Here is a 25,062-nt window from a genome sequence, read left to right as displayed (position 1 = left end):
TCAGGGCTTTGTCAAACCAGGACTTAAAAACCTCTAGGGGTGGAGATTTTACCACCTCTCTGGGTAACACAGTCCAGGGCTTCACCACCCTGCTGGTGAAATAGTTTTTCCTAATATCCAACCTAGACCTCCCCGCTGTAACTTAAGCACATTGCTCCTTGTTCTGACATCTGTCACCACTGAAAACAGCATCTCTCCATCCTGTTTGCACCCCCCCTTGTCCCCTCACCAGTCTATTTACACACACCCCATCCATGGCCCCACAGTCTCAGGATTTCCTCGTCTGTGCCCTTCTGGCCCTGGCTAAGAGGGCCATCTACAACACCAGGGGAGGAGGATGTTGGACAAGGGGTGATCTGTGATAGTGGGGCCTATTTCCGCTCCTGTCCTGTCTCACATGTCAGAGCAGAGTTCCTCTGGGTGGTGTCTGCTAGCTCCCTAGACAGCTTTCATGAGCAGTGGGAGCTGTCTGGGGTTCTCTGCTCTGTGTCCCAATCTAGCTCCCTTGTTTTGCACCTGTGATCTGCATCCCGACCCTGTTTTCTCATTAGTTGGCCCAAGCAATTGGCTGCTCCCTGGGTCCAGTGGTCTCTCGCAGACCTGCCCAAGTCCCAGGTTTCCAAATAGGACCACTCACTCGTCTCTGCCCTTTCCCTGAGGTCCCTTCCCCCCGCTGCTCCCACCTCTCCTTTACCTGAGTATCCAAAGCTGCTTTCGATCAGTAAAATTGTTCTTTTTGAATGTCGCAGGGCATTTTTAGAGCACAGCTGGTGCAGTTTTCTGCTTTTCTCACAGATAGCTTTCCAGTGATTTGAAAGTCCTCCTGTTCTCCAAAAACAGAGTACGGGACTTGGACAATGTAGGAAAACAGCCACCAGATCGGGCACACTCAGCCACCCCCAAGCAGAGTTCTGAAAGGTTGCACATTTTCAATCCATAAGAAGATGTGGGCTCTTGAACGGCACAGCTGTCTCATTCTCACAGGATGGCACTGCATGAAAACAGAGAGCATGCTGTAAAATATCACACACATTCTGCTCTACCTGGCTAAACAAGGGATTGCACTGCAGAGAGGCAGTGAGAAAGAAGAGTGAGAAAACCACAGAAATAGGCTAGAATGGTACAATTGGGTAGCAAAGCACTTTGAAGCATTCGCCAAAAAATCCAAGGGGTTCTTTTAGTCTCACCAGCCACACAACTCAAACCAAGCTTTTACAAACCACCCCGGAGGCTGGGAAACATACAGTCACTCAGGAAGTTCAGGCGAATGGGTTTAGGGCTGTTCTTGTGGGCTAAGCTTGCAGTGTTCTACACAAAGAAATGGCTATCAAAACAAAAAAGCAGTCAAGTAGCACTTTAAAGACTAACAAAATAATTTATTAGGTGAGCTTAAAGCTCACCTAATAAATTATTTTGTTAGTCTTTAAAGTGCTACTTGACTGCTTTTTTGTTTTGGTAGTATATAGTCTAGCACGGCTCCCTCTCTGTTACTAAAGAAATGGCTGTTTGTGTGCGATACACAGAAAATCTGCAAATAAAGGAACAGTGTCTAGTATTTCTTGATGTTCGCCTGCCCTGCCCAGATGTATGGGTGGGGGGGCAGGCAGGAGCTAACAGCCAGGGGGTGAGGGCACACCCAAATGCAGCTGTTTGTGTTATTTTGCCTCCTGTTAATCTCCAGAACCACAAACTGGGGCTCCCCCAGACTCCTGTCCCTGCATAGGGAGTGTATGTCACCCCTGGGGCACATGGAATAGCACAGGGAGGCTGTTCGCTCCCCCTGCTCTAACCACTAGACCCCGCTTCTCTCCCAGAGCTGGGGTGTGTGACCAGGGAGCAGCTGTCCTAGGAACAGGCTTGCGCTGTTGTATTGGCCATAGCATACACAGCAAGCGAGCACCAGCTCTGAGCAAACTTCCTCTCTTCCAGGTTTAGCAGCTCCTCCTCTAACCACTCACCGAGACCGCAAACCATAACCTCCCCAGCCCTCATCCCGTCTCTGCCACACCCCACACAGCTGAGAACAGCCTCGTCTGGGGAAGTACCTGAGGAGGAGATTGGCCAGGCTCCTGCATTTGATGAAGTGGCAAATTGTCTTGGTGCTTTGTCTGAGTACTGTGAGTGCCTCAGTTTCCTCAATGTGCTGCATGTGTAATGAGGTGGAGAAGAGGGGTTGAGGGTGCAGAGGTCCAGGGGTGATCTCACCAGGTAGCCTAGACCCTGGACAACAGCCTGGACATGGGGGAACCTAATGGCACTTGATGTCCTGGCAGCCGGAGCTGGCCAGGGGGAGCAAAGAGCAGAGAGGGAGGGCTCCAGAGAATGGGAAGGAAGACAAAGGGTGGAAGAGGGGCAGGGGGAAGGTCCTCTTGGGTGGTCTTCTGCAAGGTGCTGTTTCTGGCCTGGGGAGTTGGGCCAGACCCAGCTGGATGGGTCTGAGTGTCTCCAGGCCTGAGGCTGTTTGCTAAACCCCCTGTGTTATGACGCCTGAAACACAAACACAAACACACCCAGCCTAACCCTATCCCTCACCCTGCCTCCTCGTCTATCCCCCTCCAAGTCCCCCAGCCTGCCCCTCCCCGACATCGTCCCCACACAATCGCTGGTCCCTTCTCACCCCAAGATGCTCCCTTCACAGGCCCATCCCCTCCACATCTTCTCAAATGCCCATTGCCTCGCCCTCAGTTAAGATGGCCGACTTCTCCCAGTGTCCCAGCGGGCTTGGCACCAGGCTGCCCTTGGGGGAATGGAAGGGGCAGTGTGTGGGGAGGGGAATATGGGGGGAACATTGGGGGCCAAGGACGATGGTGTCCACACACCATTTCCCTGGCAGGAGAGCTGGGGGAGCCAGGCACAAGGAAGCAGGGAAGGTCCCACATTTGCTCTGGCCTATGGTCACACAAAACTCTCATCTGCCCCTGGGCCAGGGGGCAGAGGCTGGGGGGCAGGTCAGTGTGGGGAAAGGGGAGATAGGTCATTAGAGACCAGATCCCACAGCAACTGGATTGACCCAGAGGGCTGAGATCAGAACCCAGGCCACAGGGTCCCTTGGGCTGCAGGGAAGTGACGTAGCCCTGGTGCTCTCCCTGGCCTGGGTGCTCAGGGCCGGTTACAGACACATGGGGAGGGTCTCCCCATCTCACTCCTGTCTGTGTGTGAATGCAGAGCTCCCTGCGCCTGGGCCTCCATCTCCATCAGCCCCGCTGGGTTGATCGTCCTGGGGACAAATGTCACCGTCCACTGGCAGGAAGTTGGTGCTGTATAAAGGTGAACTCAGAATACAGGAGCTGGACACTGCTGAGGATGGGGATGACTTCACCATCCCCAGCGCCCAACAGGAGGACACAAGGAGCTGCTGCTGCCGATCTTGCTCTACACTGGAGCCTCCCAATTGGTCATGTCCCAGTGATAATGTGCAGGTCACTGTAGCGGGTGAGGGACCAGGCTCAGCGTCCCCACACCCAGCCAGACTCTCAGGGGTCTTGGCACCAATGGGGGGCTCAGAGCCAGGCTCTGCCCTGCCTTCTCTCTCAAATGGAGCTTGCCAGGTGCTGTCTCAAATACTCTCCCAGACTTGACTGAAGGAAAAAAGCAACTGGCTCTGTTCTGAGACTTGCATAAAACGACAAAAATATGCCAGTGACAAACTAAATATCTCCATCTAGGGAGGAAGTGGTTGCACTGCAAGCCCTGTATGCAGGTATGTCTTCTAAATATCTGCAGGGCATTCAGAAGTAGGGAATAACTGAAATAGCCAAAGTCTGGTGGTCTTTGCTTTACCCCAGGTAGAGTCAAATTCTCACCTTTTGCTTTTCTAGGGTGGATTCTGTCATTTCTTCAGTGGGCATGGCTCTCAACCAGCTGACCAGAGCAGTACCGTAAGCAGGGCCAGGGTTTGAACAGCGGGGTTAGCTCTTCTTTAGGCTGTTTGATAGGCTGATACAGTGGATCTTGCAAGCGATAGCACTCTGCAAACTGCCAACTTGCCAGTTAGATTTCAGTCTGTTTTCCATAGGATTGACTCTTTAAGAAGATAGATGCTTATCTTTTAAAACTGGTTTGGAGAATTACTGTCTTATGAAATCCTTGGCTATAAACTGCTTTTCTTGCTACCCAATAACAGCACAAAGGAAATAGTGTACCTGGAGCACCAGTTGCATGTGCACATATTACTTATTGACTCTGACCGCCCTCTGGAGCTCTTTCTTTGGGAGATGTGATCTCAACATTGCCATAGTTCATTCACGCACTGTAACTTCAGAGCATTCAGTTATGCTAGAATAAGCTGTGGCAGTCTTGACCCAACAGTGTGCCCTTGTAGCCAAGAAGGTTACCAGCATGCTGGGGTGTATTTGTAGGAGCACTGCCAGCAGAGCTAGGGAGGTAATTATTCCCATTTATTTGGCACTGGTGAGGCCACATCTGGAGTAGTGTGTCCAGTTCTGGGCCCCCCATTGCAGAAAAGATGAGGGTGCACTGGAGAGTCCAGCAGAAGGTGATAAAAATGATGAGGGGGCTGGAGCACATAATTTATGAAGAGAAGTTGAGGGATTTGGGCTTATTTAGTTTACAGAAGAGAAGAGTGAGGGGGGATTTGAGGGCAGCTTTCAACTGCCCGAAGATGGGCTCCAAAGAGGATGGAGAGAGGCTGTTCTTTGTAGTGGCAGATGGCAAAACAAGGAGCAAAGGTTTCAAGCTGCAGTGGGAGAGGTCTAGGTTGGATATTAGGAAAAATCATTTCACTCGGAGAGTGGTGAAGCTGTGGAATGCGTTACCTAGGGAGGTGGTAGAATCTCCTTCTCCAGAGCTCTTTAAGTCCCAGCTTGACAAAGCCCTGGCTGGGATGATTTAGTTGGGGTTGCTCCTGCTTTGAGCAGGGACTTGGACTCCATGACCTCCTGAGGTCTCTTCCAGCGCTTTCTGATTCTATGAACCAAACCCTTGCTGGGCTTGGAAGAGCCATTAGCACTGATTGGCTGGTGCTTTCCTGCAGTTGGAAGTTGGCTGTGGGCATCTTCACCCACACATCTGTCAGTAGCACACACAGCCCCATAACTTCCCACCCACCAACAGCACCTCCAGCCCTCACATGTTCTACAGACCCAGCCTTTCACGGAGACGCTTACGCAGTGCTTTGTACCCAGCGCATCACAGTTCTGTCACAGAGGGGAACAGGAGCCCAGCTACTCTGAGCTATGGATTGTCACCGTGTGGTATCGCCACAGCACGGCCAGGGCCTGGGATGTGTGAGGAACAGACTGTGAACTTCCTCTACCTGTGGTGTCTCCATGCCCACAGGGCGTAGTTTGTTTCCTTTCACCTTCCCCATTTATCCTTATTTTTTTATCGGTTGCTGTTTAATAAAACGGCATTTGCTGTGAGCTGTGCCCCGTGATCAGGGGACGAGGGAGCACAGAGAGCGCTCCTTAGTGGTGACACCCTGGTCCTGTCCTACGTTAGCATGATAAGCCTGAGGGTGGAGTCCCTGGAGATGCTGGGCCCAGCTGTGCCAAGGTTCCGAAACTCTGCCGCTAAGGACAGAGGAAGCGGAGGCCGTGAGGGCAGACAGGCCTGTGGGCAAAGGGAGGGGAAGCGAGGACTCAGATCCTTTCACTAGCCAATCCCACCTGGGCAGTGTATGAGCCAGCAAAGTCCCCACAATAGAAGGACTGCAGGGTCAGCGGCTGCCCTTCCTATCCAGGCAGGATGCGTGTAAGGATAAGGCCATGATCGCTCAGTCCCCATTTCAATGGCCAGGCTGGGTTTGATTCCTGGTCATGGGTTTAACCCAAAAGCTTTGCTGTCTAACAGCTGCTGCTGGGGGGTTGCCCAGGTGCCGAGTGAAACAGGGGCTTGGTGTTAAATTACCCTGTCCTGGGTAATGCTGGCGAGGGAGAGAGTTTGCAAACCCCTTGGACCCTCTGGGCCTGGGAGACACCTTTGCAAAAAGCTTCAGGGACAGAGGAGTCTGTGGGGAGGACAGGCCCAGCACAGGGTTGGGGACGGGGTGGTGTGAGGGGAGACCAAACAGGAGCCATGGGGCCAGGGGAGCATTGGAAGAGAGACAGGCTGAGGTCCACATGCAGAGGGAGCTTGTGGGGAAATGGGCCAGGGATGCAGAAGGGGCTGGGGAGATGTGACAGGAGCAGGGGTGACCATGGTTGAAGGGGAAAGGTGATAGGAAAGGTGGGGTGGAGGTTTGAGGGCAGGGCCATTCTTGGGATTTATGGGGCCCTGCGCAGTATTGTTAAACTAATGCCCCCAGAAGTACCCCCCCACACTCGCTGCTGACACGCACCAAGATGCATATGTAGTAGACACCGCGGCAGCCTGGACTCCCAGTCTGGGAGAGGCACATGGCCCAAAAGACCTGGAGCCTCCCAGCAGTGGAGAGTCACAGTCCCCGCAGAGACCCCCCCACCCTCTCCCTGACGCAGGCAGAGCTGCGGGTGCCATTGTCTCTGGGGTCTGGCCCTGTCTGAGTAGCTGGCGAGGCCTGACCCTGCAGTCCTGCTGGCACCCCATAGCCATGTGCAATGGATGCCTTAGGACTGATCTCTGTGAGGGGAGACAGACCAAGGTCACAGGAGGATGTGGGTGTTATGGCAGACGGGCTGAGGATGGGATGGGACCTTCCTCAATCCCCACCCTTCTTGTTCCCCTGCTACAGCACTGCCCCCCGAGCCTGGGTGGTGGCCATTTCCTAGAAGCAGCCTGGCTCCCAGAGGTTGCAGCCATGTTAGCTGCAGGTGGTGTATGAACATGTGAAGGGATCAAGGCAGGGGACAATTTGGGGGGGAGGGATCGATGGGGACAGGCTGAGGGATCTGAATGGGGACGAGCAAGGGGGTGAGATGAGGGAAGGGAGCTGGCGGAATTGGGGGTGGAAGGAGGGGCAAATGCTGGTGAGGGTAAATGCTGCTCATCCCCCTTCTGCTCTGAGGGGTGGGACAGCCCTGGGGTGAGGCTCCAGTGGCGGCGGGGGGCAGGTGAGCAGGGAAAAAGCAGGCCCAGGTGGACAATCTGCTTCAATGTCATATCTATAATACCAGAGTACTGGCTCCCAGCCCCACTCCCTCTCTAACCACTGGTCCTCGCTACCTTGCCAGAGCCCGGCTCAAAGCTCCCTGATCTGCACCTTTCTCCGGCCCCCTAGCCAAGGGCTGAACAAACCCTGTGTCATGTTTCTCTCAAGCTGAGTGTTGCTTGGGCAGGCTTGATGGACTCCAACTTCCTGGGTTGTGCAGGGAACTCCAGTTACTTTCATTGCAATAAATTTCGCCTGTGGTGTGGGATTCAGGAAGAGCTGAGACATCGTCAGCTTCCTGTAGCTGCATCCACTGGCTGAGCTCCTTATTTGGGGCTCAGTGAAGCTGAGCGCTGGGGCATTGGTGAAGGTGCGGAGGGACCCCTCATTGCATCATCATGGCATCTATTTTCACCATCTTTTTCCTTGGTGAGTGTTGAAGGCAGCCAGGGGTGTGTGCCCAATGGGGGAAGGGGATCTGAGACTAGGGTGTGTGGCATGGCTTGAGGAGGCTGAGACCAGGGGGTAGGATCCAGTTGCTCTGAGATCTAGTCCCTAATGAGCTGTCTCCTTTGCAGATCTCTGGCTGGCTGCGCAGAGCCGGATGTTGGAAGGTGAGTCTCTGCGGAGCTGGGAAGTGTTACTGATTAGGATGGGAGAGGGTCAAGAGAGGTGAGGGGAAAAGAGAGACGGAACCCAAAACTCAATTCAGCCTCCTTGTATTAACTCTGTGGGGCTGCGATCAGAACCTAGCCCTGCCCCAGTTCAGTCACGGGGGTGACTCTGGATTGACCTGGGGTCTGAGATCAGAACCCAGCCCACAGGGTCCCTGGGGCTGCAGAGAGGTGCCATACCCCAGTGCTGTCCCTGGGGCTGGGCACTCAGGGCCAGTTACAGACACATGGGGAGGGGTAGTGTCTCTCCATCTCGCTCCTGTCTGTGTGTGAATGCAGAGCTCCCTGCGACTGGACCCTCCATCACTGTCAGCCCTGTTGGAGTGATTGGCCTGGGAGCAGCTATCACCATCCACTGTCAGTGTCGGTGCAGGGGCAGGAGATTGGTGCTGTATAAAAACACACTCCAAATCCGGGAAGTGGACACTACTGAGAAAGGGGGTGAATTCACCATCCCCAGCGCCCAAAGGGAAGATGCAGGGAGCTACAGCTGCCGATCTCGCTCCAGATCAGAGCCGCCCAACTGGTCGCTTCCCAGTGATAACGTGCGGATTGTTGTTGCAGGTAGGGGACCTGTCACGGACTCACAAGTTGTGCCTGCACTTGGCCCATAGCGTTCTCAAGGGCAATCCCCTTTCAGTTCAGCAACCCTTTCTCGGGAGTTCACTCTCTCTCAGGGCTTAAGCCCCTCCACCTCCTGGGACTGCACCTCAACAAGCCCCCAGCTCACCTGTCTCTGGCATGGGCCCTCTCAGGGAGTCCCCTCACTCTATCCTGGCATCTCCACTCCCAGAGGGAACAATGCAGCTCTGGTCTCTAGATCAGGGCAACTCAGCCCGTGTAAAACAGGAGGTTTAATGAGCACTGAACCTAGCACAAGAACTCTCCGGGCTCCCTCAGCACAGCACGTCTGAGTCTGTTCTGCAGCCATGTGGGCTCTTTCTGATCTCTCTGCCCAGTGTAGAAGTCCTCTTTCGAGCCGGCCCGCCTATGTCCCTTCACAGCAGCTCCTCCCTGGTCCGTCCTTAGTTTCCTGACCAGGTAACCAGAGTCACCTGGGCCCCTCTCTTCTCCACCTCTCCTCCTACTTTGTCTCCACTGTCTGGAACCAGCTGGGCAGGTCACCGGCTCCTCTCTCCACAGCCCATTGTCTCCCCTAGTGGCCAGAACTGGCTGTGCTATCCAAGCAGGGTCTGCTGGGCACCAGTCACTGGGAGTTCCTTTGTGTGCCAGTCTCCAACAAGAAACTCTCTCTCCCCTCGCCTCGTTAAGCCAGTAACACTGAGGGACCCTGATCACTCCCTCTGCATTTAAACACTTGGAAATTCCCACTTCATCACAGGGTCCAGCTTAGCCCAGCCCCACACTCAGGCAGATCCTTGGTGAGTGGACATACCAATGGGATGCTCAGAGCCAGGCTGTGCTGTGAGCCCTGGGGTCTGGACCCAGCAGTGCAGACACATGACCAGAAAGCAGGGATGGTCCCTCTGGGCATGTCCCAGCCCATGGTGGTTTGGGGTCAGGGGGACTTCTGCCCCCAGGAGATTTTGAGGTGTCACTTAATCTGTATCTCCATTTCCCCTTGTCTAAATGGGGTCAAATCAGCCTCCCTACACCTTGTGTGTGGTGAGACAGTCAGGGCTTGGCTTTAGGGTGGGGGCATTTGTGTCGCACCTGGCACCTGTTCCTCTGAGGCCCCTCCTGCTCTAACTTCTAGACACCCCTCCCCTGCCAGAATCAGGGATCAAACCCAGGTTTCCAGCCCCTGCCAGAGACAGCAACTGCTGGTGGCTGCTCAGCATGAGACTGCAGCTGGCAGGGTCTGTGGGTCTGATCTGGGAGGGATAATGGCTGGAAAGTCACGTAGGTCTGATCCCATGAGGCAGGGCAGGGAAGGAGGGATACCAAGCTTGGGTCCATTAAGCGGGTAGATGGGTACAGGGGGTGCTCTGGATTTTGGGACTCAGGCAGTTTCAGTCATAGCTGCCAGGAATATCTGGGATCTGGCAGAGATTCCTCTGGCCAGGTTTTCTCCCAGGGCCATCTCTGTACAGCAAGGGCTGGGCGCAGTGACTGTGCCGGTGTCTGTCTCACAGCCTGTCTCCTTCTCACTGCAGAGCTCAGCTACCCCAAACCCTCCATCTCCCTGCGCCCCAGCCGGAGGGTCAGCCTAGGGGAAGATGTGACCGTCCAGTGTCAGGGTCAGCACCAGAACGCGAGCTTCCTTCTGTACAAAGATGAAAAACCAGCGGCGCTGGAGGACGCGGAGCCTGCTGGTCACATGGCTGAATTTCCAATCCGCAATGTGCGCTGGAGAGATGTAGGGTGCTACCACTGCCAATATAGAATCAAATTGCACCCATCCGTCTGGTCGCATCTCAGTGACCCCCTGGAGCTGGCACTGGGCGGCGAGGGCTCTGGCTCAGCGTCCCTGCTACCATGCCCACACCCAGCCAGAACCTCAGAGGTCTTGACCCCCGTGGGACACTCTGAACCAGGTTCCACACTGAACCCTGGACCCTGCAGAAGAGATGCCAGTCTGAGGAGTGGGGATGGAGTCAGTGGGGGGATCCCAGCTGGGAGGAGGAGCAGCAGGTGCTGGTAATTCAGTGCTATGGGAGGGGGTAATCCTGCCTCTCTGGGGAGCTCTCAGTGAGTCTGGGCTGGGGGAATTAGCACCTGGTGTGACATAGCCCCATTGGGCAGCCAAGCTCCCTGTTAGCTCAGTGGGGACAGGGTGCTCCTCGCCAGAAACGGGGACAGCCGCACCCAGACCTGTCCCCCAAGGGACTCCAGGGTGAGTGGCACCTCCCAGCCTCTGCTGCAGAGAGACGGGGGGAGTGAGTGCCCCCGCAGCCAGGGAAGGGCTTCCCGCTCCCCAGCCACTAATATCCACCTGCCCCTGCTGCCCCCAGGGAATGACAGTGAGGGTTGATTCTGTGTCCTGGGGAAGGGAGGGTGATCGCTGTGGTGCTGTTCTGGCCCTTTCCTCTGCCCCTGACAGTCGCTGGTTCTTTCCCTGCAGGAGGAGCGGACCCGACCCATCCTGCAGCAGCGCCAGCTCCCACCCACCTGGGCAGCGTGGGGCCAGGTACTGGGGCTGGGGGGAGTCACCATCGAACCAATCCGGGAAACAAGCTGGCAGTGCCCAGAGGCTGGGGCTGGGTGGGAGTGGGGTCCAGACACCATGGGGAGGGGCTTATTGAAAGGTGGGGAGGCACAGAGACTGTCCCTCCCCGCTGACAGACCCCTGATGTAGAAATTCAGACAGGATCACTGTGTGGCTAACAGAAGCGCTTTATTTAACATGGCCACGGGAGAAAAGGCAAAGGGCATCCAGTTCTTAACAAAAACAAAGTCCTGTCTTCCTTATATACCCCATACTACAATAGTTCTGTTATGGGCTGCACAGATATGGAAACCTGAATCTTCTGGCGCAAACCAGTCTTGCAGTTACATTCTCATGCTGAGCTAAACGCATCTTTCTCAGGCTGCTTCCTGATAAGCTTTCTTCCAAGGCCACATTATTTTTCTCACTCAGCCTTCACCACCTCCCTTTTTCTGAGGCCCTTACCCACCCCTCCTTTCCCTGCCCTGGCATGTATACTCGCCTTGTAGTATTTTTCTATTCCTCATCACCCCCAACTTCCCAACACCTTCTGCCCTGCAGATCCCTGTCTGGAAGCTGTGGGGGGGATCCTGGGGAGGGCCTGAATGTGGGCACCAGCTGGGTGTAGGGAGGCTAGGGTAATAAACCACTCCCTGGGACCCACGATGTCTCCAGGCAATAGGGGTGATCCTACCCATCACCATTACACAGTATCCTCTGCTCTTGCTTCCCCTCCCTCTCTGGGGTGTCATGGAACACCCCCCCGAAGCCCTCCTCCTCAAACGTTCTGCTGCCTCTGGTGGCTCTGAGCATTGTGTGGTGGGTGTAGGGGGCCGCAGTTGTTGTCCCAGCTGCCCACAAGGCACGTAGCCTGGCTGTGCCTGCCAGCAGGCAAGATACCCGAGGGATGGGCTGAGCGCACAGGAACAGGCTGGGCAGAGGTGCCGGCAGGGAGGACAAGAGGAGTCACAGGGTGCCAGGGGGCTCAGGGGGACAGTTCAACTGCCTCAGTCTTCTTCACTGGGGAAGCTGAGGCTACAACCCCCCACCTCGGCCCCAGCAGTAGGACGCAGCCTCCCCTGAGAGGTCTACCCTGGGGAGGCCCCAGAGCTGCTGTGCCTGGGACGCCCCCAGACCTGGGGCTGGGTTGTACCTGTTGGGGCAGCATCAGCCGCTGATCTCCCCGTCCCAGCCACCGAGTCACTTTTCCCTTTCCCTCTGACAGCAGCCCCCCTGAAGAGCCCGGATTTCACCCACACCAACATCACCCGCCTGGCACTGAGCGCCCTGGTCCTGCTCATCCTGGGGCTGATCCTGGCTGAGGCCTATTACAACCGCCCAAGGGGGGCGTCCTAGGTGAGGTGACCCCCCCCAACCCTTCTGTGTCCCTTGCTCCCTCCACGGGCCAGACCCAGAGTGACACAGACCCCTCTAACCTGCCGTCTCTCTGCACCCCCAGGAGCCTGGATCTGGCTGTGTGGAGAAGGGAATCTGCTGCCCTTTGGGGGGCTGAGACACTGGCAAAAAACACCCAGTCCTCAATCAGCTCTGCCTCAGAGACAGCCCCCTGCCTCAATGGCCACACTTCAGGGTTGACGGTCTGGCCCCAGGAGCACCCGCCCTGTAGCACTGGCAGGAGGAGGAGTAGCCCCTGTGCTGGGTGACTTGCGTTCCCCTCGGAGCAGCCCCTGGAGGGTGCTGGATCCCACTTGGGCCTGTCTCCACTTGGGGCTATCAGCGAAGGTGGGGCTGTGCCAGGACCTGGCACAGGGAGGGGACCACAGGTGTTTGCAGGGAGCTCAGAGAACTGGGGCTGAGCACTCAACTACTAACTCCTCCTAGCTGGATTCCCAGCACTGACCCTCCCTTTCCTTGGAGCCCAGAGCAAGGCATTTCCAGCCATGGACTCCCAGCCACGTGCCCCTTTGCAGCCAGCTCCTGCCTGGGGGTCCCAGTCAGGTCTAAACCAGCCACCTCCCACTTACAGCCTCCCCCTACGTGGGTGACACACTGAGCATCTCATTAGGCAGGTGTGTTGGGCCCCAACACTTTCCCAATGGACGTGTGGGTAGATAAATCATCCGGTACCACCAGGGCTCACCACTGATCCCCAAGCTGAGTCCCGTCCTGCAGAGTCCCAGCACCCCTAGTCAGAGCCCCTGGCCCTGTGTGTGGGGTGCTGTGTCTGGCCCTGGAACTGGGGTAACAGCACTTCCTGCCCCTAGGGATCTGTCCCCCTGCTCGCTCTGCCACAGGGGGCCCAGCCCCTTTTCTCTCCCCTTTCTCCCTAGCCCTCCCACTCTCTGTATTGCTATTGTACAACTCCTAGAGCTTCCTTCTTACTTGCCCCAATCTTCCCCCACAGCAGCTGGGATAACAGAGCCCCCAAACTCCCCTCGCTGGAGGTGCAGCTGAGGAACGCGAATGAGAAGTTCCAGCAGCAGCACAAGAACCTGGACGAATCAACATTGTGGGGACAGAGAGATGGGTTTAACTCAAACCAGTTGGCTGCTGGGTAGAATTCAAGGGCTGGGTTTGGGGCACAACTAGGATATGTGGGGAAGCAAGAATCATAGCAAATTAGGGTTCGGAGGGACCTCAGAAGGTGATCGAGTCCAACCCCCTGCTCAAAGCAGGACCAATCTCAACTAAGTTATCCTAGCCAGGGCTTTGTCAATCCAGGATTTAAAAATATCTAAGGATGGAGATTCCATCATCTCCCTAGGTAACACATCCTTCTTGTTTGGTTTTAGGAATAAAGACCGGGGGGGGGGGGGCCTTTCAAAGGGACCCTGTCTACACAGGTGATGTGTGATTTGAAAGCAGCACTTTCAAATCACTGCAGCTGCCATTATACTAATGAGGTGCTGCATATTCATGGGAGCGCTCCATTAGCATATCCCAAAGTGTCTCATTAGCATCCCCCTTTTGAAAAGCGGAGGCTAGTGTAGACATAGCCATAGTGGGAGACCCCCAGTCTCAGGTTATAAGTAGCCCTGTTTTAAACAATTTGCCCCGATTTGACCCTCTCAGATCTGGGCAGAAATGTCCAGATCGAGAAGATAGGGAAGAACAGCAGACACCATATCCTCTTGAAGTCCAGAGTGTGACTATGTTGGTGTGCGGTATGATTACGACATGGCAGAGATGTTGAATCAGTTTTATGTCAGAACCCAGCCACAAAACCAGTGTGAATATTACTCTTCTGTGCGTCTGGTGTTGTGGCTGATTTTGTGCATGGTAACGTTCTGTGATAGGATGGTTTCTGAAGGACTCCATTTTGTAAGGGCAGACTCCATTTGGAAAGGTGCCTGAGAACACCAGCAGAGGCAGAGCTGGATCAATCCAGCTCCAACCGGATCTTCCCGCCACCAGCTCCTGCACATTCTTTTACCTCAGAAGTTGCACGCTGCAGGGCTGTCAATCACAGTGCCCTTTCTGTAAAAAAAAGAGGTGCTGGTACTCCACTGACTTCCTGCCCCTCACCCCCGCCAACATGGCTGGGGCTGCTGAGATGCCAGTACTTGGTACTGGCAAGTACCAGCACAAAAAAAGCACTGGTCACTCATATGAACTACAACGCCCTTGAGCTGATAACCGCTCGGCACCTGTGCATCGAAGGGGAGTCACAGGCCTGGTCGACACCGGGGAACAAAGTTGATCCAAGATATGCAATTCTAGCTGCGCCATTAGTGTAGCTAGAATCGACATATGCTCCCTGCTGTCAATCGGGGCTGTTTGGGCTCGCACCGAGGTCCCTTACTTACTCCATACGACAGGGTGGGGTATTGGGCTCGATGGCTGAGCCCAGGCAGATTGATTTTGCCACATCTTCACACACGTGGCAAAATCCATCTCCAGAAGATTGATTGTGGTGCGTTGACCCCCTGTAAATATAGACACAACCTCAGACATCTCCAGCAGTGTAAGCCCAAGTGCAGGTACTGCAACCCCTCCAGCGGCCCAGGTCTCTCGCACTGAGGGATTCCTCTGCTGGGATCTCCCTGGGGTTCCTTCTGAAGAGCTTCCAGTTAGCTCCAGGGTTGTCTTATTGCCCAGGGTCTGTCCTATCAGTCTTTTCTTCCTTGTCCACTGGCCTACTTCGGGTTTCGGGCTTTGTGCCTGATGAACCGCTCCAGGGCTGTGTTTGAGTTTGCTGTCTGTGTGTTATTGATTATTTTAATCATTTTCCCATTTTCCTACTTAGTGTTAATTATCCCCCAATACGTGTATGAACTTGTTTTAGTGGCTGTTTTCTTTTAATCTGCATTAATTGGGTAGGCTGCAGGCCAGTGAAAGATACGGTGCGGGCCAGCAGGCTTGCACTGCTTTGACAGGGACAAACCAGGGTCTGGGTTTGCTTCACTTTGTACTTGGCTTTGGCCCTGAGGTAACGCCTGGAACTCACAGGATGATTTGTGAATGGGATTGTCACATGCCTGGACTTTTATATTGGATATGGAAGCCATTTTATATGCCTATTGTATCTATTGGCCCCAACCAGTGAGCCAGGGAGGCCACGTGGGGTGTCTAGTGAAAGCTGATGCCCTAAATCTGTGTATGCTACTTATATATCTGTATCATGATGGTAAGTAAAGTTATAGATTTTAGCTGGGTGTTTGTATTAGAAATATTCAGTGCTAAGATTCACAATAGGAGGTGTGAACTCAGTCCCAGCTGGGATAATGGGCTTAACAAAGGCTCAATTTGTGACGTGTCAATGGAATGAAGCCCAGTGGTCTGGTGACCTGGACTGAGCAAAGGAATTGAAAGCAGATGCCCAGACATCCATTCCACCTGTGTCAGATGACAGCGACCCTCAAGGGCCTGATGGGAAGGAGAAAGGGTTTGTCCCTAGACAAGAAAGAACCATGAGGTGGCCTAGCAACATCCATCTTGGACTTTTGTCTTTTATTCTTTGTTTGGTGGCAGTTCCAAGAATTCATGTTCCAGCATGCTGACTCCAGCTGGCCAGATCTACAATTCTCCAGTAATTAAAACTATGTAATTACTTCCCTGAAATTACATCCCTTATTGGATGGACTTTCAAGAATCAGTGAATAACGTTGTGTGCTTGCATCAAAAGTATCGCTTTGACAATCTTTCTCTCTAACCCTGTTCTTTCTTTTTTCTTAATAAATTTTTAAATGTTTGGGCACAAGTGTGTTGTTTTTGGGTGAGATCCACCTGTATATTGACCAGGGATGGTGGCTGGACCCTTTGGGGCCTGAAAGAATCTGTGTGGTGTTGGCGAAAGTGATTTAAGAACTGCTCACCTTTGTTCGGGGTTGTTTGGCTGGGCTGGTACAGCAGCTGGGAAGTCTGTGGGTTTGCTTGTGCGGCTTCTGGCTGACCAGTGGAGCTGGCAGAGGTACCTTTGTGGCTGATTGGATTTGCCTTAGTGAGCAGAAAATCCCAGCCTGGGGCTGTAAGTGGCCCAGATTTTAAGCAAAGATGCCCTGGATTGATTTCCTTAGCTGTGCCCAAAAGCCCCATCATGTTACATGGATGTATGACTCTGAGCAGTTGTCTGTTTCTAACCGGTTTGGCTCTGGCCCAGCAGGGGCTGTTTCTCTCACTGTGCGCGTGAGGAAGATAGGGGGCTGTCTGTGCAGAAAAGCTGTGTGTCTGCGAGTGAGATTTCTGAATGTGAGACTAATGTCTTGGAAGTAAATGTGGAATCTGATAAAGCACAGGGAGAACTCAGGCTATGTCTACATGGAACCAGGGCTTTTTTGTGCTGGTACTTGCCAGTATTGAGCAGTGGCACCTCGGCCCCCCCAGCTGCGGGACTGGCAAGGGGTAGGGGTGGGCAGCTGGCTGAGTACATGCCCCTCTGGGTTTTGGTTTTTTTTGTACAGAAAAAGCACTGCATGGCACCCTAACCTAGAAATATGTTACGCAAATGCAAATTGCGTGGCTTATTTTGAGGCAGTTTGGAAATAGGTTATTTCAGCATGTGGTTCTACCTAAATGGTGCCACATGCTGAAATAAAGCACTATTTTGAGGCATCCCTGTATTCCTCCTGATGGAATAGCACACCCGTTACTTTGAAAACTGTTTTGAGACAACAGGCCTGGCTCAGGGTGGGCTATGAGCCCAGGTGGTTCTGAGGGATTGTTGGGAAAGTGCCGGGGCCCCACATCCCGGCCCAGCACAGCCCTGGATGGACCGGGGAGGGGGGATGGGATCCGAGGGAGAGGCCGTAACTCAGGGCAGCTGTTCCAGACTCTGAAGGTCTCCCAGGCAGGAGCTGGCTGCGACGGGGCCGGGGGCAGGCGGGAGGTGACCGTGGCTGGGAAATGCCGGGGCCCAGCCCTAAGGAAAGGCAGGGGCAGAGTGGGCAGCTCAGGGAGGGGTTAGTTATCAATGTCCCCCCCAGGGCCGTGGGCTCCCCCAGACATAGGTGGTGTCCTCCCCATGCCAGGCCCTGCTACAGCCCCACCTGTGACAGCCCTAGGCAGCTACTGGCCCAGCTGGGCCAGCGAGTGGCATCTGGTACCCTCCAGGGGCTGCTCCGAGGGGAGCCTGAGTCTCCCAGCACGGGGTAGCTCCTCTGGCTGGTGCCCCCCAGGGCTGGGGTTTGGTATGGGGGTTGGGCTGTTGGGCGGGAGCCGCTGGGGGAGGGTTGTATATTTTGGTGGGTGTTTCAGGAGCTGTCTCCACCCCTGAGCGATCCCATCTCCCCAAAGGTTACACACACTCCCGGCAGGGCGATGGGGGTTGGGGGCTGCCCCAGGGGGTGGGTTGTGGGTCTGTGTTTATTAGAAAGCTAGACATTAACAGGATGTCAAATAACACCACAAACAGCTGTGTTAATATGGCCCCTTCCCCTCCCAGCTTTGAGCCTCCCTGTACCCCAAACCCGTGGGACAGGGTAAGGCAGCACCAGCTGCAGGGGGGCTCTGGGGAGGCCATAAGCCAAGACTATTCTCTGTGGCCAACACTCCCTGCCCTGTTGCACCGGTGACTCCCTCAGGTTTAGGCAATGGGGTGGGAGGTCCCCCTCCTCCCTGGTACTCAGCTTGTGGGCCCCGGCAGAGATATGGTAGTTAGAGGGGACCATGTCGTCCTGGGCCCAGCCCCTGGGGGGAGCCAGGGATACAGGAGGGGGGGGTCACCTCCCCCTCGGGAGGCTGCAATAGGCCTCAGTCAGGATCAGCCCCAGGATGAGCAGGACTAGGGCACTCAGCACCAGGCGGGCGATGTTGGTGTGGGTGAAATCCGGGCGAACCGTGGGGACTGCTGCAGGGGGAAGGGGAGAGTCACTCAGTGGCTGGAACGGGGAGATCAGCAGCTGGTGCTGACCTGGGAGTGGAGCCCCCAAACCCCACCTGGTAGGTCCAGGCCAGGCCCCATTGGGGTCTCCAAGTCACAGCAGTTCTGGGGTCTCCCTGTGGCCAGACCAGTCAGGGGAGGATGTGTTCTGCTGCCCTGGGGGGCTGAGACTCAGCTTCCCAGTGAAAAGAGGGGTCGGGGGATGAACTGTCCCCAGAGCCCCCCAGCACCCCGTGACCCTCTGTCCTCCCACAGGCACCTCTGCCCGGCCTGTCTGCTGTGCCGGGAGCCCATCCCGGGGTATCTTGGCTGCTGCCAGACACAGCCAGGCTGTGTGCTCAGCGGTGAGGGTGGGAGGTCGCCCGCTGCCCCCCAAACCCACCCCACAAATATCAGCAGGTGAACATCTGTGGGTGGTGAAGCAGGGAGGGCACTGTGTCCCCAGTGGAGGGAGAAGAGCGACAGCAGAGGATGCTGGGTAATGGTGATCCCCATAGCCAGAGGGCTGTGATGGGACCTAGAGAGGGGAGTTCTAGTCCCAACCTCCCGGCACTCAGCAAACCTGCCCTGACCCCAGGATCTGCCCCCTTCCCCTGGTGTCTGAGCAGGGGCCTCCAGGGCAGGAGGCAGGAGGAGAGCTGGGGATCTGGCCATGGGGGAGGGGCAGTGGGGCTGCCTCTCCATCCCCTACATGTCAATGACCCCATGCTGTGGTGTCTGAACCCCACTCAGATTCACTGCTCCTGGCCCCCCCAACCAGCCCCAGCCCCAGTACCTGTCCCTGCGCTGCCCGGGCGGGTGGGAGCTGGCACTGCTCCAGGCTGGGTCGGGTCAGTTCCCCGGGTGGGGATAGAACCAACATCTGTTGGGGTGGGGGGAAATAGTGACTCAGCAACCAGCCCCCCCGTCCCCAGATTCAGCCTCAGCCATCACTTCCATTCCTCGGGTTGGAGTGGAGGGAAGGTTGTGGTGGCTGGGGTGTGTGGAGCCCTTCCCTGGCTGGGCGGGTGCTCACTCCCCCCTGTCTCTCTGCAGCTGAGGCTGGGAGGTGCCACTCACCCTGGAGTCCCTGCAGGGCAGGTCTGGGCATGGCTGTCCCTGTCTGGGGAAGAAACACCCCGGTTCCCACAGAGCTAAAGGGGAGCTTGGCTGCCCAATAGGGCTGTGTCACACCAGGCCACTGCCCTCCGTCCCCGAGGACCCACCTCCCCACTGCCGTCCATCCCCATGGATCTGTTCATCCCTTGCTCTAGGGAAGAACTGAACCCATCAATTCTGCCTGCAGGGACCGTTCCCCCTCCAAACACCCGAACAGCCTCGGGGGGCATCTGAGCGGGAGCCCTGTTCCTGGGAGTGAATTGCTCCACTTCTATTCATCTTCTCCCTGTGGCTCTGTTGTGGGGGGATCCGCTGCTGGGGCCCAGCTGGGTTGGTTCTCTCTGTGGGATTCAAATGAGGGGCTGAAGTGGTGACTCAGTGACTGGGCAGCTCACCTCCCCTCCTGGCCCAGTGTTTATATGTTTAATTGTCAGGCTGGTAGGGCGTGAATTCCCCATTCCTATGAGGGGAAATGGAGGCCCAGGGATCCCTCTGGGCAGGGATCCATCCATCAGCCCCAGATTTCATTATCTGGGAAACCCCCAGTGAGTCCCTGGCAGGGGCCATCCAGGCATCTCCACTGCCGGTCCCAGGGCTCAGGCAGAGCCTGGCTCTGAGCCTCCCATAGCCCAGAGACCCCTGTGGGTCTGGCAGGATGTAGAGCTGGGAGGGGATTTGCTGAGCTGGGCCCTTCACCTGCTACAAAAATCCGCACATGAGCACTGGGATGGGACCGGTTGAGTGCCTCTGATCTGGAGTGAGATCGGCAGCAGCAGCTCCCTGTGTCTTCCCGTTGGGCACTGGGGATGGTGAATTCACCCCTGTCCTCAGCAGTGTCCACCTCCTGCATTCTGCATGCATCTTTATACAGCACCAACCTCCTACCCCCGCACCGACACTGACGCTGTCCCCAGGGCGATCACCCCAGCGGGGCTGACAGAGATGAAGAGTCCAGGCACAGGGAGCTCTGTGTTCACACACAGACAGGAGTGAGATGAGGAGACACAACCCGCGCCCCCCCCGCCCCATGTGTCTCTAACTGGCCCTGAGTGCCCAGCCCCAGGGACAGTACCAGGGCTATGGCACCTCCTGGAGCCAGCATCTGCAAGTCCTGGGCTAATTCTGCACCTCTGCAGATGCCTTGCAATTGCCAGTTTTGGTTGCATGTGTCCTTGGAGATCTCATTAAACAGGATAAACTTTAACGGCAGATTAATCTTTCATTGCTGGGGTGGGAGGTGGCACCTCCAGGGTGTGCAGGAATTCCTGACTCCCACAGTATCGGAGGGGTAGCCGTGTTAGTCTGGATCTGTAACAGCAACTGTTAGTCTATAAGGTGCCACAGGGACCATTCGTTGCTGACTCCCGCAGGTGTCCCAAAAAGGTGGCAGTTCTGCCTTTCCCTGCCAGAGGGCGCTGTGCCACCAGAGCAGCCGGCAGCAGGAGGGTGCCGTCAGCCCAGCATCCCCTGGTAGCCAGAGGCGGAACCGGCATCCCTGTCTGAACTGACCTGATTTCCCCTCTCTTGATGTTCACAACTCCACATAAACTGCTGACAATGGGCCACATCCTCCGGGACTGGACAGACTTCGTCAGCTCTGGCCCTTCCCTTGACTGCGACTCCCTCTTTATACCCTCCTCTGAAACACCCCACTCATGCATCTGACCAAGCGGGTCTGTGCCCACGAAAGCCGATGCTCCAACATACCTGTTGGGCTCTAAGGTGCCCCAGGAGTTCTCGTTGTTTTTGAAGATACAGACTAACTCGACTACCTCTCTGATAATTGCATCAGAGGGGCAGCCCCGTACGTCTGGCTCTGCAAAACCAACAAGCCATGCAGCAGCTTAGAGATGAACAGATTTTTTTGTCGCGCGAGTTTTGTCACTTCATCAGTTGCGTGGAGTGGAGGTTCCAGAGGCAGGTGTAATGATACAGGCTCGTGCCAAGGAGGGAATCCCAATCCAGAGGAGGCTGGCGTTGACAAGGTCACTTCAGTCAGGGAGGATGTGGCTCACTTCCAGCAGCTGATGCGGAGGTGGGAGGTCGGCTACTCAGCTGGGTGGCACTTGAACACTGGTGCCTGCTCTCTGGCTATACGTAGCCTCTGCCGGGCCCAGGGCTAAGGACAGGGTCTGGCTGCGAGCATCCCATCAGAACCAAGACCCTTGAGGGTCTGGCTGGGTGTGGGGCTGGGAACAGGGATGCTGTGCCGGGCCCCTCACCTGCTACCACCAGCTCCACAGGGTCACTGGGCTCTGACCAGCCAGGCAGGTCCCCCTGGGTGCTGTATTGGCAGCTGTAGCTCCCTGCGTCTCTCCGGCTCACGTTGCGGAAGTGAAACTCAGCCACATCTCCCATGGCCTCCATCGTGCGCTCTGCAGTTGAGTCTCCAGCTTTATTCAGCAGGACCATAGCCCCCTGGCACCAGCACTCACAGTGGAGGGTCACGGCTCCCCCTGGGGCGACCACCCCACTGGGGTGCAGGAAGATGGAGGCTTTGGGGTAGCTGAGCTCTGCAGGCAGGAGGAGACAGGCTGTGAGACACAGACCCCGGCACGGTCACGGTGCCCCGTCCCCACAGCCCAGCTCCAGTGATGGGACAGAAAGAGCGGCCCAGGACTTGGGGGGCTTTGACACACACAGAGCTTGGCTCCTCCTGCCAGCACCCCTCGCCTGAGGGTCCTGAGCTTTCCTGAGCCAGGTGCCCAGCCAGAGGCAGTGGGGGAAAGCAGGAGCCAGCTGGGGGCAGTAGTGGCTGAGCAGCACCTAGATCTTGACCCCTCTGTGTGTCCCCTGGGAAAGGCCCCGGCTCTATAGCTCCCCACAGTGACCCTGTCCCTGCACCCTGGCTGGGCGGCCCCCTGACTGGGCCCTGGGTGGTGCCTGGCTCTGAGCAACCAGATCCTTGGGGAGTTCGACAAATCGGCTGGGAGTGGGGACGCCAAGTGGGGCCCCTCACCTGCTACCACCAGCTCCAAGGAATCGCTGGAATATGACCAGACGGGCGGGGAGGATTTGGTGCAATAATAGCAGCGGTAACTCCCTGCATCTCTCTGGCTCACGCTGCGGATGGGAAATTCAGCCACGGTTCCATCAGGCTTCACGGCCTGCAGCGCAGTCGGGTTCCCATCTTTGTACAGCAGGAACTTCATGTTCTGGTGCCGACACTGACACTGGACGGTCACGTCTCCCCCTGGGGCGACCCCCCCACTGGGGTGCAGGGAGATGGAGGGTTTGGGGTAGTAGGTGTCTGCAGTGAGAAGGAGACAGGCTGTGAGACAGACCCCGGCACAGCCACTGCGCCCAGCCCTCGCTGTACAGAGATGGCCCTGGGAGAGAACCCGGCCAGAGGAATCTCTGCCAGATCTCCAAGATTCCTGGGAGCTACGACTGAAATTGCCCAGGGCCTGGAATCCAGAGCACTCCCTGTACCCGTCTGTCTGCTTCACGGGCCCCCCCACTCGAGGTCTCCCGCCCCGTCTCTCCCTGGCCGAGTATGCAGCAGCCACTGACAGCTGCTCTGTCTCTGGGCCCCCTGCCAGGTGCCCCCTCTGCTGGGCTCAGGATGGAGTCTGGCTCTGAGCCTCCCCGTGGAGAGGGCCTGGGAGTGGGGATGCTGAACCGGGCCCCTCACCTGCAACAATGATCCGCACTGGGTCACTGGCCTCCCCACAGCTGAATGGCCACCATTCGGCACGAGATAGGCAGTGGTAGTCTCCCGTGTCTTCCTGGCGGGCGCTGGGGATGGTGAATTCACCCCTGTTCGCAGCAGTGTCCAGCTCCCGGATTTCAGATCCATCTTTATACACAAATAATCTCCTGCCCCAGCACTGACACTGACAGCGGATGGTGACGGCTGTCCCCAGGGCGATCACCCCGCTGGGGCTGGTGGAAATCGAGGTGCTGGACCAAGGGAGCCCTGTGCTCACACACAGACAGGAGTGAGATGGGCAAACACGCCCCCCCCCGCGCCGTGTGTCTGTCACCGGCTCAATCATGGATAAATGCCTGTACCCAGAGAGCCGATTCTGTGCTGGCCAGCAGCCAGGTGAGTCACCAGCAGGAGAGAGGGGGATTTTGAACTGAAGCAGTCACCTGCTGAGAGAGGATTTGGTGTGGCCAGAGGTGAGAGACAGGATGATTTAAATCTCAATCAGGCTTGGAAGATTTCAAACCTATCCAGGGCTCGAAAGCAATCCTGGCCTAGCAGGTCTGTGAGTAACAGGAACCGGCTAGTCCAGCACAATCAGGTTATTTTCTTACTTTGGGTTTGGGGCAGGACTTCTCAGGCTGGCTGAGTTACACCCTGCCGGCCATCAGAGGGGCAGCCGGGTTAGTCTGTATCTTCAAAAACAACAAGAAGGCCTGGGGCACCTTATAGACTAACAGATACTTTGGAGCATCAGCTTTTGTGGGCGAAGTCCCGCTGCGGCAGATTGCATCCAAAAGTATCTCTTATGCTCCAAAATATCTGTTAGTCTATATGGTGCCTTAGGACTTCCTGTTTCCCTGAACAGCGTAACTTCAAAACTGAACCCCAGGGAAGCGACTCTCTGTGCTTTCATCTACCTTCTTCTGAGTTGCTCTGTAACCCCTAACAACCAAGTGCACTTTGTCCCCCAGATCTTCTTTGTTTTGTTAGTAAATCACCCTTTTAAAGCCAGTGCGTTGATTCCTGTCCCCCAGAGACAGGTCTGTGCATATCCAGGCCTAAGACTTATGGGTCAGCTCTCAGAGACTGCGGTTTAATTTTGTCCTCTGAGTTTTCAAGCTCTCTCCTGAGGGAGGGGTCACAGTTGGGGTTACCCCAAAGGGGGACATCCCTCCCCATTGTGTCTGCTGGGTTTGCACCAGGGGGTTTCTCACTTCGGTGGTGGCAGCTACATCCCAGGGTCAGGGAATCTGTGACCTGGGGAAGCTTTTCAGCAGAAGTCCACAGAGACAAAGTATTATAAGGTCTCTTGTGGGAACAGCCTTGACAGGTCCTTAACACCCAGCCCCAGGGACAGTGCCCCAGCTAACAGACACCTCTCTGCAGACACAGGGACCCTGTAGGCCGGGTTCTGATCTCAGCCCCCGGTCAGTGCAGAGTCACCCTCCACGGCACTGCTGGCGCCAGGGGGACACCGCAAAGGTTGAAAAGAGATTTGTGAGAAGGTGAGGAGGTCAGCTGCTCTTTTCCCCCTCCCAACCCCCCCAAACTAAAGTGCCCCAGCCCCACAGACACTCACGTCCTGACACCCAACTCTTCCCAGCCAGCCAGCAGCCTGGAGAGGAGATAGGTCATTAGAGACCGGGTCCCATAGCAACTGCATCCTACAAACTGGTCTCTGATCCACCCCTACTCTTTGGCACACGCCCTGGTCTCAGACCCCCCCACCCCCGGGCAAACTCCCTGGTCTCAGACCCCCCCCTCGGGCACACGCCCTGGTCTCATATCCCTCCATGGGCACACGCCCTGGTCTCAGACCCCCCCATGGGCACATGCCCTGGTCTCAGACCCCCCGTGGGCACATGCCCTGGTCTCAGACCCCCCGTGGGCACATGCCCTGGTCTCAGATCCCCCCATGGGCACATGCCCTGGTCTCAGACCCCCCCATGGGCACACGCCCTGGTCTCAGACCCCCTGTGGGCACACGCCCTGGTCTCAGATCCCTCCAGGAGCACACGCCCTGGTCTCAGATCCCCCCTGGGCACACGCCCTGGTCTCAGACCCCCCCATGGGCACATGCCCTGGTCTCAGACCCCCTGTGGGCACACACCCTGGTCTCAGATCCCTCCCCTGGGCACACGCCTGGTCTCACATCCCCCCCAGGCACACCCCTGGCTGCCTTCGACACTCACCGAGGAAGAGGATGGTGAGAGCAGAGGCCAT

At 56.2% G+C, this 25,062-nt stretch overlaps 2 protein-coding genes across 2 annotated transcripts in view; one reads left to right on the top strand and one right to left on the bottom strand.

The window, feature by feature from the left end:
* LOC142025268 (platelet glycoprotein VI-like) overlaps positions 1-15,962 on the top strand; it is a 47,929-nt gene extending 31,967 nt beyond the window's left edge. The window contains exons 3-9 of the mRNA XM_075017893.1: positions 1,930-2,117; positions 7,606-7,641; positions 7,981-8,265; positions 9,819-10,199; positions 10,727-10,792; positions 12,036-12,166; positions 13,176-15,962. Coding sequence (XP_074873994.1) covers positions 1,930-2,117; positions 7,606-7,641; positions 7,981-8,265; positions 9,819-10,199; positions 10,727-10,792; positions 12,036-12,166 — 1,087 coding nt within the window. The 3' untranslated portion in view covers positions 13,176-15,962. The remainder of the gene's footprint in view (positions 1-1,929; positions 2,118-7,605; positions 7,642-7,980; positions 8,266-9,818; positions 10,200-10,726; positions 10,793-12,035; positions 12,167-13,175) is intronic.
* A 1,966-nt stretch (positions 15,963-17,928) lies between these two features.
* On the bottom strand, positions 17,929-25,062 carry LOC142025267 (T-cell-interacting, activating receptor on myeloid cells protein 1-like). Its single transcript, XM_075017892.1, has 5 exons — positions 25,032-25,062; positions 22,822-23,106; positions 22,147-22,437; positions 21,410-21,700; positions 17,929-18,056 (listed from the first exon to the last, which is right to left on the bottom strand). The coding sequence occupies exons 1-5, from the start codon at positions 25,060-25,062 to the stop codon at positions 17,929-17,931; spliced, it is 1,026 nt and encodes a 341-aa protein (XP_074873993.1).

Source organism: Carettochelys insculpta, chromosome 22 (assembly GCF_033958435.1).
Source record: "Carettochelys insculpta isolate YL-2023 chromosome 22, ASM3395843v1, whole genome shotgun sequence".
In the NCBI taxonomy this organism is placed as follows: Eukaryota; Metazoa; Chordata; order Testudines; family Carettochelyidae; genus Carettochelys; species Carettochelys insculpta.
This window is presented reverse-complemented; position numbering and strand designations above follow the sequence as displayed.